This window comes from Acanthaster planci, linkage group LG17 (assembly GCF_054643075.1).
Source record: "Acanthaster planci isolate LZ-2023a linkage group LG17, COTS_SCS, whole genome shotgun sequence".
Lineage (NCBI taxonomy): Eukaryota > Metazoa > Echinodermata > Asteroidea > Valvatida > Acanthasteridae > Acanthaster > Acanthaster planci.
In genome coordinates, this window is record NC_141793.1 from 7,692,887 (window position 1) to 7,706,398 (window position 13,512).

At 39.4% G+C, this 13,512-nt stretch overlaps 1 protein-coding gene across 5 annotated transcripts in view; it reads right to left on the bottom strand.

Moving 5' to 3' along the window:
• The window catches only part of LOC110988453 (GATOR2 complex protein MIOS-like), a 147,501-nt gene that overhangs the window by 55,663 nt on the left and 78,326 nt on the right, over positions 1–13,512 (bottom strand). For all 5 annotated transcript variants that reach the window (XM_087147893.1, XM_022251952.2, XM_022251950.2 and 2 more), the window contains exons 12-13: positions 10,912–11,046; positions 7,751–7,832 (exon numbers count right to left, since the gene is read on the bottom strand). In XM_087147893.1, coding sequence (XP_087004019.1) covers positions 7,751–7,832; positions 10,912–11,046 — 217 coding nt within the window. The remainder of the gene's footprint in view (positions 1–7,750; positions 7,833–10,911; positions 11,047–13,512) is intronic.

Below are 13,512 nucleotides of genomic sequence, written 5' to 3' on the forward strand. Positions count from 1 at the left end.
TGTGTGCAAAACTCAAAGCATTACAGGAATACTGCGCTGGTTCCCATTGTGCCGCGCCCATGCAAAAGAGCATGCAATGGAAATGTGGTAGCCAATCTACACATCCTGGTTGATATAGCCTTGTTACACAACATTGGCCATAGAAGAGGCTGTCAGGGTTAAATCGTCTGTCCATCTGAGTTCCCACTACACTGACACGCTGGCCCCTATGTAGATAAAAAACTGCTGTACATTTGTCTCCTTTTTGTGTTTGTCAGTCAATGAAACACCCTTATCATTGCCTCGTTGCAGTCGGAATCTGATCACAGAATAGTGATTTCTTTTACACTTCACTTGCAGTTTTAGAAGTTACTGCCCAGATGGTGGGCATCTGCAACTCTTTCATTCACATTCAAATTATTGATACTACTGCAACGTGGCCAGTGGATAATCTGTAGAATATTGGCAGTATTCAGGAGTTGCTAATTTACAAGAGCCTTACATACTGTGCACTGTACACAGACTGGCCGGGTTGTCAAGGGCTCTTGTTTGGCACAGATGAACATGCTCGTGCAGAATCTGAAAAATGTCTGTGTCTTTGAACAGGTAGTCAGTTTAGGGATGACGCCTATGTCAGAATCTGGGTAGGGAGGTGTCTCGATTTTTCATGATTGACGAAGAACCCCAGATGGCTGATAAGCTTGTAAGTAAGCCTCATCTGCCGTTCTGCCGATGATGAGCCAGTCATCAAGATATTTGAATGTCATAATGAATAACTGGCAAAGGCGTGTGGCAGCAATTATCACCATTCAGGTGAAGACTATTGGGGATGTCAAAAGACCAATTGAAAGGGCCAAAACTCAAAGGTTCTTCCGTTGTCGATGAATAAGAGGAACATGCAGTCCCGTGGGTGGACTGAAATGTGAAGGTGGGTGGTTTTCAGATCCACTGAAAATGCCCAGGCTGGGATCACCATGGGTTGAGTTACTGTTCAGGAAGTCTCCATGCACAACTTTCTGGCATGGATGAACATTTGGTTTAAATTTTTAAAGATGATTTTTGTCTTCAATAATTGCCATTTGATCTAATCAGAGGGGTTTGGAGTTGGATGAAGAATTGGGTCGGATGGAGGGGCACCCTTGAATTCAAGGGAATAGCTGAAAGAAACAGTTGCCAGTACCCATGTGTCCGACGTGATGTCCGCCAGGACCTTGCATAGAACTGTAGTTTCAGGAACAGTGGCCATATACGAAGTGGGGAAGTCATCAGCGCATGCCCTAAATGGACGGGAGTAGCATTGGGTGCTCCCTATGTCTGCATCACTTCTACATTATCTGAATCTGTACATCATCTGTACAAAATATACAGCTCTTACTGCTATGGCTCTCAACCCCTACAGGTCATGTTGCTGGCATCAGCAGCATAAGGCAATTTGTTTTAATTATTGGTACATCGTGTATATGCAAAATAACAAGCCCAAAGTCTTGGACAATGGATGCGATACTTATTCTATTTTTGGATGAGCAATTTCAGACTATATCTGCTCCAATTGATTTTTGTGTGTGTTTTTCAATGAGTTAAAGGTTTTTTCATAAAAACTACCAGTCTGATTATGCTATCAATCTTATTTTTTGGCACAAACACTACAGGCAGAGAGGTCATTATATCTACCAATTTTCAAGTAATTCAGGCAAACTTCGCCACAACCATCTGTTCAAAATAGATTTTTGAAAGTTTGTAACCTTTCAGTAGAGAGCACTCAAGTGTTGCATGACGTCACCAGTAGATGTTTTGATGAAAACTATTGTGTCAGAGACTAACACTGTTAGCAGTAGGTTCATATCTATTATCAATTTTTGATTACAAAGCACTTCCCGTTTGGACCAGAAGTAAAGGTCAAGCAATTTTTACCAAATGAGAACAAATGATGAACGGTGATCACTCTATCACTAGGTGCAAAATAGAAGCTGGGGGAAGTTATGGTTCATTTTATGAGGATTTTTTAAAGATTTTGTATTTTAAGCACTTGTAATATGACACCTGAGGACAACATCATGACAACATTTTTCTTGTCAATTTTTTTATATCTAAGGCATTGTGTTGTGAAACTTCGATGAAGTTGCCAAGTGGTACAAAAGGGCTTTCAAAACGTGGGGAAAATTAAATATTTTCAAAAGTCTATCATAAATCAGATAATGACATCATGAAGAGGTCATGATTCGGCATACATCTTCAGATGATAGCCTAACGATGTGCCAGGTTTGAAGGGGATGGGCCCCAGGGAAGTGGCAAAAGTCGTGTAGGACGACCCCGTGCTACGTCTATGGGAGAAAAGTGGAAAAAGAAAAAAAAAAGACAAACGCATTTGTCACAGGACAAACGCTGAGATGTTTTGGGGAATGTTCCAATTCGATAAAAAAAGGAGTTAGAATTGGCAGGAACAAGTTGCTGTTTTTAAGTCCATAGTTCAAAATTTCACACACAGTAAACATGCATGGCCCGATCGAACATGCATTTTTACTTTTACTGGCACGCAACCGGCTGGAATCAAATTTGGGTCTGTGGGGCCGTTACCCTCCTTGCTATAGTGCTACAGCAGTAACACGGCATGCTGATTCCATGCCAGGGAATGCTCACAGGCTTTCCCTCCCAGTGGTTGGAAAGTTGCCAGGCCTCGAAACAGTATCATTCCATTATATGCTTTATGTGTACAAAGCCTGAGGCTCTTATACCGCAATGTCTAATACCCCTACGGGTCAAGTTGCTGGAATTTTCAGCAGATGGCACTTTTTCCATTAGCTGCTCACAGTGTTTATGAACAATAAAAAGACAATGGATTCAGAGGCAAAAGTCGCATGTAGAACGACCCCATAGTATGTATATAGGGAAAAATGAAAGGAGGAAAAATTTTAAGAAAAACAAAAGATGTTTCGGCCAGTCTCCATCCATACCAGGGCATGGCAGTCTTTGCAGCTCGCTCACACAGTAGCCGATCACATACGTCCCCTTGGATGGTCTCAGTAGGCCTGCATACAGGCCACTCAGTTGACAAAGGTGACAAGTACCACGTGGCCAACTAAATTTAAAGGATCCAGGAAATGAATTTTTCTTGGAATCACTTTTTGTGTATCTCTGTACTCTTCTTTCATGTATGAAGACTATTTGACATCTTTTTTGAGTTGCGTGAACTGAACGGTTCACTTTTTCAAACATCAAAAATTGACCAAGCATTTCTGGACAAGTGAGGGCGCTTTTGCTTTGATGTAAATTCCTCTCCCCTTATTAAGTGTCGGTCAGGTCTCCTAATGATACTTACCCTGCCCAGCCTACATGTGCAAATTTCCCATATGCTTATTACAATTCGCTAAAAAGACTTGATTATGCCTACTACTCTTTGACCCTCCACAATGCACTGCGGTGCCATGTTCATCCTTCTTTTCGAAGCGACCATCTGTTGGGCAAGTGTCCTTTGACACCAAGTGAACGGGTTTTGTTGTTGTGATGAAGAGCTGAGAACTAGATTCTCAGCAATGCTTGATCCTGGCAAGATCCCACTTGCGAGTCCAAACCGGACACCATCCCCTGTCAGCCTGAGAGTCATTTCCAGAAAGTGAGGCTATGTTGGGAACGAATATGTCGGGAGACCAGAAAGTTGACGTCTGGTTTTTCATCAGAAACCCCATGGTTGGGACAAGACAAACCCTGTGTGACTCCCAGCGGATGTATCCATGGGCAAACGAGAGGGCATATAGCTTGCTACCTTCAAAGGAGTTCAAAGAAGCTTCGGTTGGAAACAAAGTGGTCGTCGCACCCTCTAGTAAAATATAGGTGGCTGATGTAAATCTTGTGACTGGACAGGTGTTGACCCTGAGCCGAACTAGACGCAGCATCTGCAGAAGAACCCGATGCCCTGAAAGGTCGTTGGACAATGTCCAGAACGTCAAGTGAAGATGCTCCAGTGATGGGTGGAGGATCTCTGACTTGGGCTGACAGAGGATGTCCTCTCTGACCAGAAGGACCAACAGCCGTCATTCCAGGAGTCTCGTCAGTCTTTGAAACCTCAGTTGGCAAGGCCAGAACAGGGCGATAAGGAGGGTCTGACGTAGCTTTGTTCTATCGTGGGCAGGACCCGGGGGACGAGGGAGACATGAGGAAGGCATATACCAGAGGGCCCGACCAGTCGATCTGTAGGGCGTCTGTCACCCACGCCCATGGGTAAGGGAACCTGGAGCAGAACACTGGAAGGTGGGCACTGTTGGCAAGAGCGAAGAGGTAGAATTGAGGACACTCAATCTCTGAAAATCTGGCTCATAGAGTCCACTCTGTTGGTCGGATAGCGCCCGAGAGAATGCATCTGCTGTTCTATTGCTAGTTTCCGCTATGTGGACAGCTTGAAAGCTGATACCCTGATGGATCATCCACATGAAAGGCTGTCACATAAGGGTGCAGGAGTTTAGGACGGTGAATGCCGCCCTGACAATTGATGTGTGCCATCATCGTTGAGGCATCGCTCTGGACTCAATCGGAACAGCCTACTAAGTGCTGTTGGAACTTGAACACCGCTTGAAGTTCTAACACATTGATATGTTTGCCTAGAGAGGCAGTGTCCTAGACCCCAGAGGCATTGAGTGGAGAGAAGCTCCCCATCCATAAAGCGATGCATCCGTCATCACGGTCACATCTGGACTTGGAGGCACAAAAATAAGGCCGGGCCACATGCAAAAAGAGGCTGAAATATTTGCTAAGAAATGAATAATGAGCCTTGTTACATTGTACTTTGTTCAAAGTGGCCGTTTGTATCCTTGTGTTTGAGGAGTATGGCCATGTCATTACACGCATGGGAAATACAGTCATTCCTCATGCATTGCAAAAATAGAAACACCTGCAGGTAAGGACGGTCCAAAGATGGAAGTCCCTCCATGATCTAAGAATCCAGATAACCTATTTCATCCAGCATCCAAGTATTATAATATTCCCAATTAGTCACTGGCACAAAGAACATGAGTGGATGAAATGGTGATACTGACAGAACCTTGCCGAGTACGCCACTTTGTTTCAATTGCGAGGGGCACAGTCAGGAAAGACAACTATTGCAAGCCTATAACAAAAGCTGACAGTAGCCACACTTTTGCCAGACCTCATAACATTCACAGTATGCACACTCTGGACATGCCCGCTACAAAGGAACTCGTGTCTGGATATTATGTGGGGCGTGGCCAGGTTGAACAGAAGTATATATGGAGATCCCAGAATTTATTAGATGAAAGGAGCGGGTAGAAGTTGCGACAATGTGAAGTTCAGATGCCTGAGGCATGGAAGCTGAATTGAATGGGGTGATAAACAGTCAGAGATAGAGGGGAGCATGTCCAGAGATCATGGCTGATAGTTAGCATGCTTGAATGCCCTGATGACAAAGTTCCATACGTCGGAGGGCTTGACAGGGCATTGGGTCTGTGGGTAGGGCATTGACATCTAATGCAGGCATAAATGACCAAAAAAATGAAGGGGAGAATAAAACAGACACGGTAGGCTGATCATATTGCATTTTATTCACCGGGATTACTCCAGAGAGTGGTAGAGATATGCCCAAATAGCAGATTTCTCTGTTCCCCTCCTAGCTGACCCCTGGCACGAGAGTCTCCGGCACTAGTCAGTGGTCTGATGTGTCGTGTAGCGGTAAGCCCATGAGCTATTGTTTGAGTCACGGTCAGGGTTAAACATGCGTGATTCAGATTTGCATTTACTAGTACACATGTTTAGGGGCCGTATGAGCAAATGACGTAAGGTGGCCCGGTAGAGTATACATATGTACATGAACCTCCCGCATGCCTGGATGCCCCCAAAGTGGACAGATCAAGGCAGTGGCATACACCTGGATAAGAAACATCACCACAGTGTAAAGAAAAAAGAATTAGTCAAACAGTTTTGGGCATTCATTATTTGCCCAACCTTAGTTAAAATTGCCACATTATTGGTTAATTTCAATCACTGTGGGTCAACCATTGACTAACGATTGGGAAGAATTTGCACAAGGTTAGAAAGTTGATATTTTGATATTTACACCAACATTGGGTAAAATATCAACCAAAAGTTGACCAAAATTTTCACAGTGCAGTTGTACCCAGATAAGTTGAAGAATTATTATTAAATGAATTTATTAAATGCAAATTCAATTAAAAAAATAAAATGAATAAGTGTGCCATAGCAGTGTTAAAAAAATCTAGAAATTCTGTGCACAAATCAGTTTAACATTGAGATTCGGTGCCTTGGATGACATCATAGTTCTGCTCATGAATATGCAAATAGAATTAGCATAAAAATCCAAAAGGCATAAAAACATGGGTTAAAAATGCAAAACAAAAAATGAAAATCAGTTTAATTGAAACCCAAAGATGCAATTCCAAGGGTTTTTAGTAAAATTTATGAAAATATTTCTATTTCCTGACTCCTTTAAAGAAATAAGCAAAACCTTCCAAGTATGGCTTCCTTACTTCAAACCAGAAGAAAACAGGGCATATTAATGGTCAGTGTATGCATTAATCTAAATATTAGCTGATTTATCTTCAACCTACACAACTTAAACTTTTTACTCTGTTTAAACTCTAACCACCCTGATGTCATCACTGCACAAGCACAAATACAGCAATACCGCAAAAGGTGTGCCCAAGGAGGCTCTCACAGCACCATCTATATGGTGTGTAAAACAGACTGCAGAAGGTAGGGTTGGAGAAGAAGATAATGCAGATTGAGGTTACACATGATGGAAAGCAGCATGGAGAGGCATGGAGGATGGGTCAGTGGAAGGAAGAAGGCCAAGTGAGGCCAGGTCAATAGTGTCACACTAATAGAGTAGGTGACCAGTTGGTGTAAACACTTAAGGTAGGAAAGCCACCATCTGTCACTGCTGAAGAGGCTGTTATTGAGCCAGTACTAAAAAATGTAGAACTTGATGACGGACTTTTCTCTATAAATTACCGTGACTTGTGGTGAGTCACATATCATGCTTTAAATGGTGAGTCCAGAACATGAAGCGCCAATCCTTAGCATTTATGGGTCAAGAGGAATAAAGCTATACTGACTGCAATTTTTCAAAATATTGAGTTTGATTTCTGATTGAACTAAGAAGGAATATAACTACCTGTAATGAATCAATTTGCAGGTTGGCATTTGCCTGACATTATACAGCAACAGTTGGATAATCACAAACTGGGATTTCAAAAAGGGCAAACAGTACAACTTTAAATGAACCAAAGTCTGAACTTCAAGAGCCTGACCCACCACTGAGGCAAGTTTAATGTCTGGTACCCATCCCCTCCCAATGGGAGATTGAAACACTTGAGTTGCCAATAATGCACACATCTTCTGAGAGGATGCATTATTAGTAAGTTTTTGGTTATTATATACTATCTGTTGACAGGTGACATATTATTGGTTAAAAAGTATTCTGCACTATTGATCAATTTGTGAAACATTTTCTGTCGGTGATATGGTATGGGTCAATTTGTGCTACATTCCTGGTAGGTGATACAATATCTTTTTGGTTACTACATTTTAAGTTTTAAACAAAGGATGCATCTTTTAATGATATATAACTGGTAGCACGTCTGTTAATCTTAAACCATATACAAGCAGTTAATACACTGACTGCCTGTCAAATGCACTGTACAAGCATTTTAATGACTACATAGAAAAAAAAAGATATTTACTGAAGAGAGGAATCAAAGAAATTCCATTTGCACAACTACACAAAATATACTTTTATAAAGGATATGATCAAGCCATGTCCAAAATTTCTTCAGATTAACTTCTTCCACGGAATCCCCAAGGAGATCACTGTTTTGACTTAACAAGTTCTGTAAAGAGAAAAAGAAAAACAAACATATCTGTTCCAGTCATATCTTAGTCACAGTTGAGAACAAAATAAAGATGCCTTTACATAAAACTCTTCCACCAGATATACAGTCAACTCTTTTCTAACAAGTTGGTGGGACCAGCCTTATTACCTTGTTATTACATGCATGTACATGTTGTTTAATCAATGTCAACAATATAATGTTTTTGTGGGTAAAGTGTGACCAAAAATGATATTTGTTGGAAATAAAACTGGTATTGCAACTGTATTAAAATAACAGACTTATTTCAAACAATTGACTTCAGTCACTGATTTAAATCCTTCAAAAAATTATCAAAAACAGAAACCTTTTCTTTGATATTGAAGGACAAATTGGATGAATAACTAGTGCTTTTAAAACATTTAAACACAACCAGACTTAGCTTATCCAGAGAATAATTAAACTTTCTTTTTATTTAAGTGAATTCTATAAAAGCAAATTAAGGTATACAACTCTTCATTACACCACGGTTTTCTTATAAAAAGAGGGGGGGAGAAAATATATGGATTAAAGAAATCAAGATATTAGTATTCAGATATTAGTATTTTGCAACAACGGTGTTCTTATTAACAAGATTTAACTGTACTCTAATTTGCATATGAATAGGCATTGAATGATACTTCAATATCTCAGAGAGTTCTCATCAGCCATTATAGCAATTACCAAAACAGCTCATTTTAACTTCTTTTTTGGTAAGTGACCTTTATTTTGCTTTTCTGCAATGTGTAGAAAAACCTTTATTTTGGCTGTGATTTTTAGATTCGTTCTTTTTCCTGTTCTCCTCAAACACCATTCACTTTGTAAATAGTCTTTTCTAGGGGCCACTTCAGTCACTTTGCAATCTTCATCAAAGTTATACCAAAGAAAGACCTCAATGCATAGATGGTCTTAGAATAATGACATCATGATGGTGCAATTAGTACTTGTCATGTGACACATCATCTACCGGCAGGTCGAAAAATGTACCAAAAATGTATTTTCAGTTGATATCTGTGGCAAGATTTGCTGTACTCACTTGAGGATTGGTAGATATTATGACCTTCATGCAGACAATTTATTAATAAGCTATAATAAAAGTAAGCTTTAAAAATCTGAAACAGCCCTACAAATGACAAAATAAATATTGCCATCAATCAAAGTTGGGCTTGTCTTATTGTTAATGCAGTCAACAAGGCTGATGATAAAAAGACAAAAAAATGCCATTTAGTGGTCCATTGTTGTGCATCCAATACCCATAATGTTGTAACCAGCTAAGTCATGATGTGTGTACTGTGTGGTTATAACTGGTGAGGGGCCTTTATCAGCAACATGCCTCCTCACTGGTAATAAGTAACAAGTTCATACACACTCCTCCAAACTTTTATTCCTTTAATAATGCCAAACTGAACACGTGTTAATAAAACATTACTCGATGGCTTCATCATTAGTTTAACATACAATCATCTGAAAACAAAAAGCGACCTGAAGTACATTTAACACACAAATTATGGTATGCACACAATCACTGGACATGACCCGGACAATGTCTACAAGCGAAAGATTCCTGTTAAGGTTGTTTTTTTTCTGTAGTCTGTGTTTTATGTATGACCGTGAATACCAACATGCATTCTGTTGTTGATGGAACTGCAGATTATATCTCTCTGGATTGATTTTGTCAGAAGTTTTGAAAAATGAAGGGCTTGCTGTATTCATGAAGGTATAAATTATCATCTACCTATAATAATAATAATAAGCATTTAATGAGCGCTCAACTAAGAACACAACGCTTTACAAACGAAAGTCATAAATTAATTAAACAATTAACATTCAACCATATAATGAAGTTGAAACAGTCTGAATGCCCTCAGTACGGGAACAAGAACATTTTGAAGAGGTGTTTGAAGACAGAGGTTGACGCCACTTCCCTGATGTCACACGGCAGCTGGTTCCATAGTTTTGGAGCAACAACAAAGTAAGAATTATCTCCAGCTTTTCTGGTGGAGCGTGGGATAACTAGCCGAGTGACATCAGACGAAGACCGGAGTCTACGACCTTCTTCCGGGTGACCAGTATTGTACAGGTTGAGATGTGCAGATAAATAGCTGGGTGCCTCTCCATGAGTAGACTTGTAAACGTAAAGAAGGATTTTGAACTTAATTCTTTCTCGCATTGTCAACCAATGAAGAGATCGAAGTAACTGAACTGAGCTGTTTTCTCTGCCACATGCAAACACAAGACGCGCCACTTTATTTGCAGGTGCTGCAGACACTGGAGATCAACTTCCCGGGCACCATACAACAATGAGTTGGCGTAGTCAATGCGAGAAAGAACGAAAGTCCGTACAGTGTGAAGAAAAGACTCCTGAGTCAGAAATTGCCGAATACGCCACAGATTACGGATATGAAATTTACACTCTTGCAAATGGAATTAACATGATTATATTACATTATTTTACAAGCAATTACAGCAAACGTCAACACAGGCATCAGCTGAAAATGCATTTTTATATTTGTTAATCTACAACCAGAGGGCACATAAGCATTTCATGACCAGTTCCAGTTTTGAAAAATAGTACCAGAGACTAACACCACTGAAAGCAAGTTCATATCGTTTGATTAACGTAAGTCACTTTCAGTCACCACTGGCAACAACTGTCTGGTAATTTTATGACCACAACAAAAAAATCAAGAAAGAAAATTACTTAATCACTTATAGCTGAAAGCAAGATGAAGATCTTCTGGTTGATTTTATATGGCTTTTTAAAGATAAAAACTATATCAAAGTGTAATTTCTTGTCATGTGACACCTAACAATGTCACGAATCTCCTCCTAAACCTTTCTGGCAGGTAGTCTAAGATGATTTCAACCAAATTTGAAGTCGATCAGATTTAATAAGCTACCAAAGTAAATAATCTATGCCACATGATTAATTTATTGTGAGCCGAACGGCATACTTGTTTTATAATTTACCATTCACTTCGGCAGCTTTCCATGGTATGTATACATACATGTAGTTGAATGCACCTTGTGAGAAAAGAACGTTTCAACTTATGTGACATACCTGCAAGCCATAACCATTGATGGCTCTTTGTTTCATCTGAACAGAGATATCTTGAACTTGATGATTATCTGCTGCAGTGACGAGAAGCAGGTTCTTACCAGATGCCAACATGCAGGTAGACTGGGGTGATAGTGTCTAAACAACATCCAACCATTCAGACCACAACATAAATTTGCATTAGGTAGCTTACGACAAAAATACAATGAGGATTTATCATCATTACATCATTCAAATGCATGAGTAATTTTTCTTTCAGAAGAGCCACATGCCAAATTGAACGGTAATGACTGAATCTATTTACAAATTCCTTGCTAACTATAAAAACAATCTACGTAATCTGTGAGCTTGGTGAGGGAAGATCTAGTAAGTTACATGTAACTGCTTATTTTGATTTCATGCACCTGTACATTTGGATTAGAAGTCCAAGGTCATGACAGATTTATTGGACAACAGATAATCGATGGTTGAGGTTTGTAAGGTGCATTTTTATCCAACTAGGAACTGATCTGCTGCATTAAATATGAGAAATATTGGTAGTTAGAATTAACAATCTGATCCGCCTGAAAAAAGTATGACCATGCTAGCCAATACATATTTCAGTGAGTAAACGATTCCTTTGCAGACATCAAGATAGGTGTTGTTCAGCTAGAAGTCATGTGGATTTGATGTGCCGTGTGCTAAAGAACGGCTTATTTTACTTTTATAAATATAGTGTACATATAAAATGGAAACGTTTCATTCCAAAATTTTTAAAGCTTAATTTAGTATTTGATTTAATATTTTCACCACTAGATTTCATTTAGTTTGCAGTTTAATTCATAATTACAATGTTTTAACTCACGGTTTGGTCCTTAATTTTCAATGACAAATTCAAATATGTCAGAAATTTATAAGCAATGTGTATGACCTTTATTTTTTTACATTTAGAAAAACCATGTTTTAATATTTTTTACTAATCTCTTGGTTAGAAAACAAGGTAATTTAAATATAGTAACATTCTTTCATGTTCTTTACATTACTCAAAATAACGATGAAAAACGTGTAGGAGTTTTTCTGGCATTTCATATATGTTTTCTAGTCTGAATGTCATCTGTAGTTTAACATATATGTGTATGTGTATGTGAGCGTACAAATGTTATGCAGCCCTACATATTAACTAAATTTCACTAAGAAACACTGACATCATTTTGAGCAGAAATCTGGTAACACCTTGCGATCAGTTGATAAGTGTCAGCTGACAATACTATGTCAGCTAACCATATCAACTAACAACCTTTAGGGAGCTCCTGCAGAAAGCATATCTGTACGTACAGCGGTGTGCAAAATAATTAAACATGGGTAGTTCCCTGTGATGAAATGGCAATCAGTACAGTGTATTTATCCATATAATATTCTTATTCCAAATTATTCCAATAATTGACATATCTGAGGAAACTGATATTTTTAATGCCTAACAATGCCTGGTGTCTAGTTTTCAACAGTATCAAATAAAGTAATTGTGACCATAGCTCACATTAGTATTGGTATACTGGTACTTCCCCACTGTGCTTTACAGTTCAATGGTTAAATGGCATTCGTTCTTGTTCCCTTGACCCTTCTGTCTACATCTGCATATTCTGTGTTCCAGACTGTTTAAATTTACATTCATCGTATGCCCATAGGACTTTAGACCAATCCTACTTTGTCAAATGCTTGTGTTTTGCAAAAGTCAGACGTTTCACCCTATTGTTCTCCCTCAATGATGGCTTCCTAGCTGCTTCTCTGTCAATAAGTCCTATCACCTTCAGTGCACAGTTGAACAAACTGTCGCACAACCAGTCAGAATGCTGTTGATGTTGTCTCAAAGCTCCCTTGAGCTTCTTGTCTGGTCTCCAAGACTTCATTAGAAGTGATTCACATGTCTCTCAGAAAGTTTCTTCTTCCTTCCTCTCCCTCTAAGATGTCGCCACGAATTGGTGTCCATATACCTGTCCACAGAGCTATAGGGCTGCAATTATGCCCGTGGTTATAAATTGGTAGCTCCATTCAGTATCAGAAAAGGGCCTTTTTTACTGCCTTTTGCTCAGTTTCAGTTCCTGCTTTGCCAGTCTTCTGATAACAGACAGCGAATACTGTCCGAAACATTGAGTACTCTCAATTCTTCTCAGAACCACAGACACTCACTACAGGGATATTTTGCATGGTGCTACAACAAACTTATTACCTTTACTTGCTACCTTCACCAGAAAAATTTCAATCTCAACTAATGTATGAAAAGAGCATTGCAATCAAACAAAAACAACAGAATGAGCAAGAAGTGCATGAACAGCTGGTTACTAGGGTTGTCTGATAATACATCCATAAATTTGAAAACATTAGATAACCAGTTTATTTCACTAGAAGCGACTTCAGGTTCAAAAGTGCTAAGGCTTCAAAAAATTTTGGCCACCACTTTAATTCAGACCAAAGATTATGCTTTCCTTTTGTAACATGAGTTAACAATACTGTGTAGAGCCCTCTGTATTTGGCATCATTCTTGTAGATACAGTCTAGCAGCTAACTGTGACTAGACAAAGGAATTGGAGCACATGTTTAACATGTAACAGGACATTGATTAAGCCC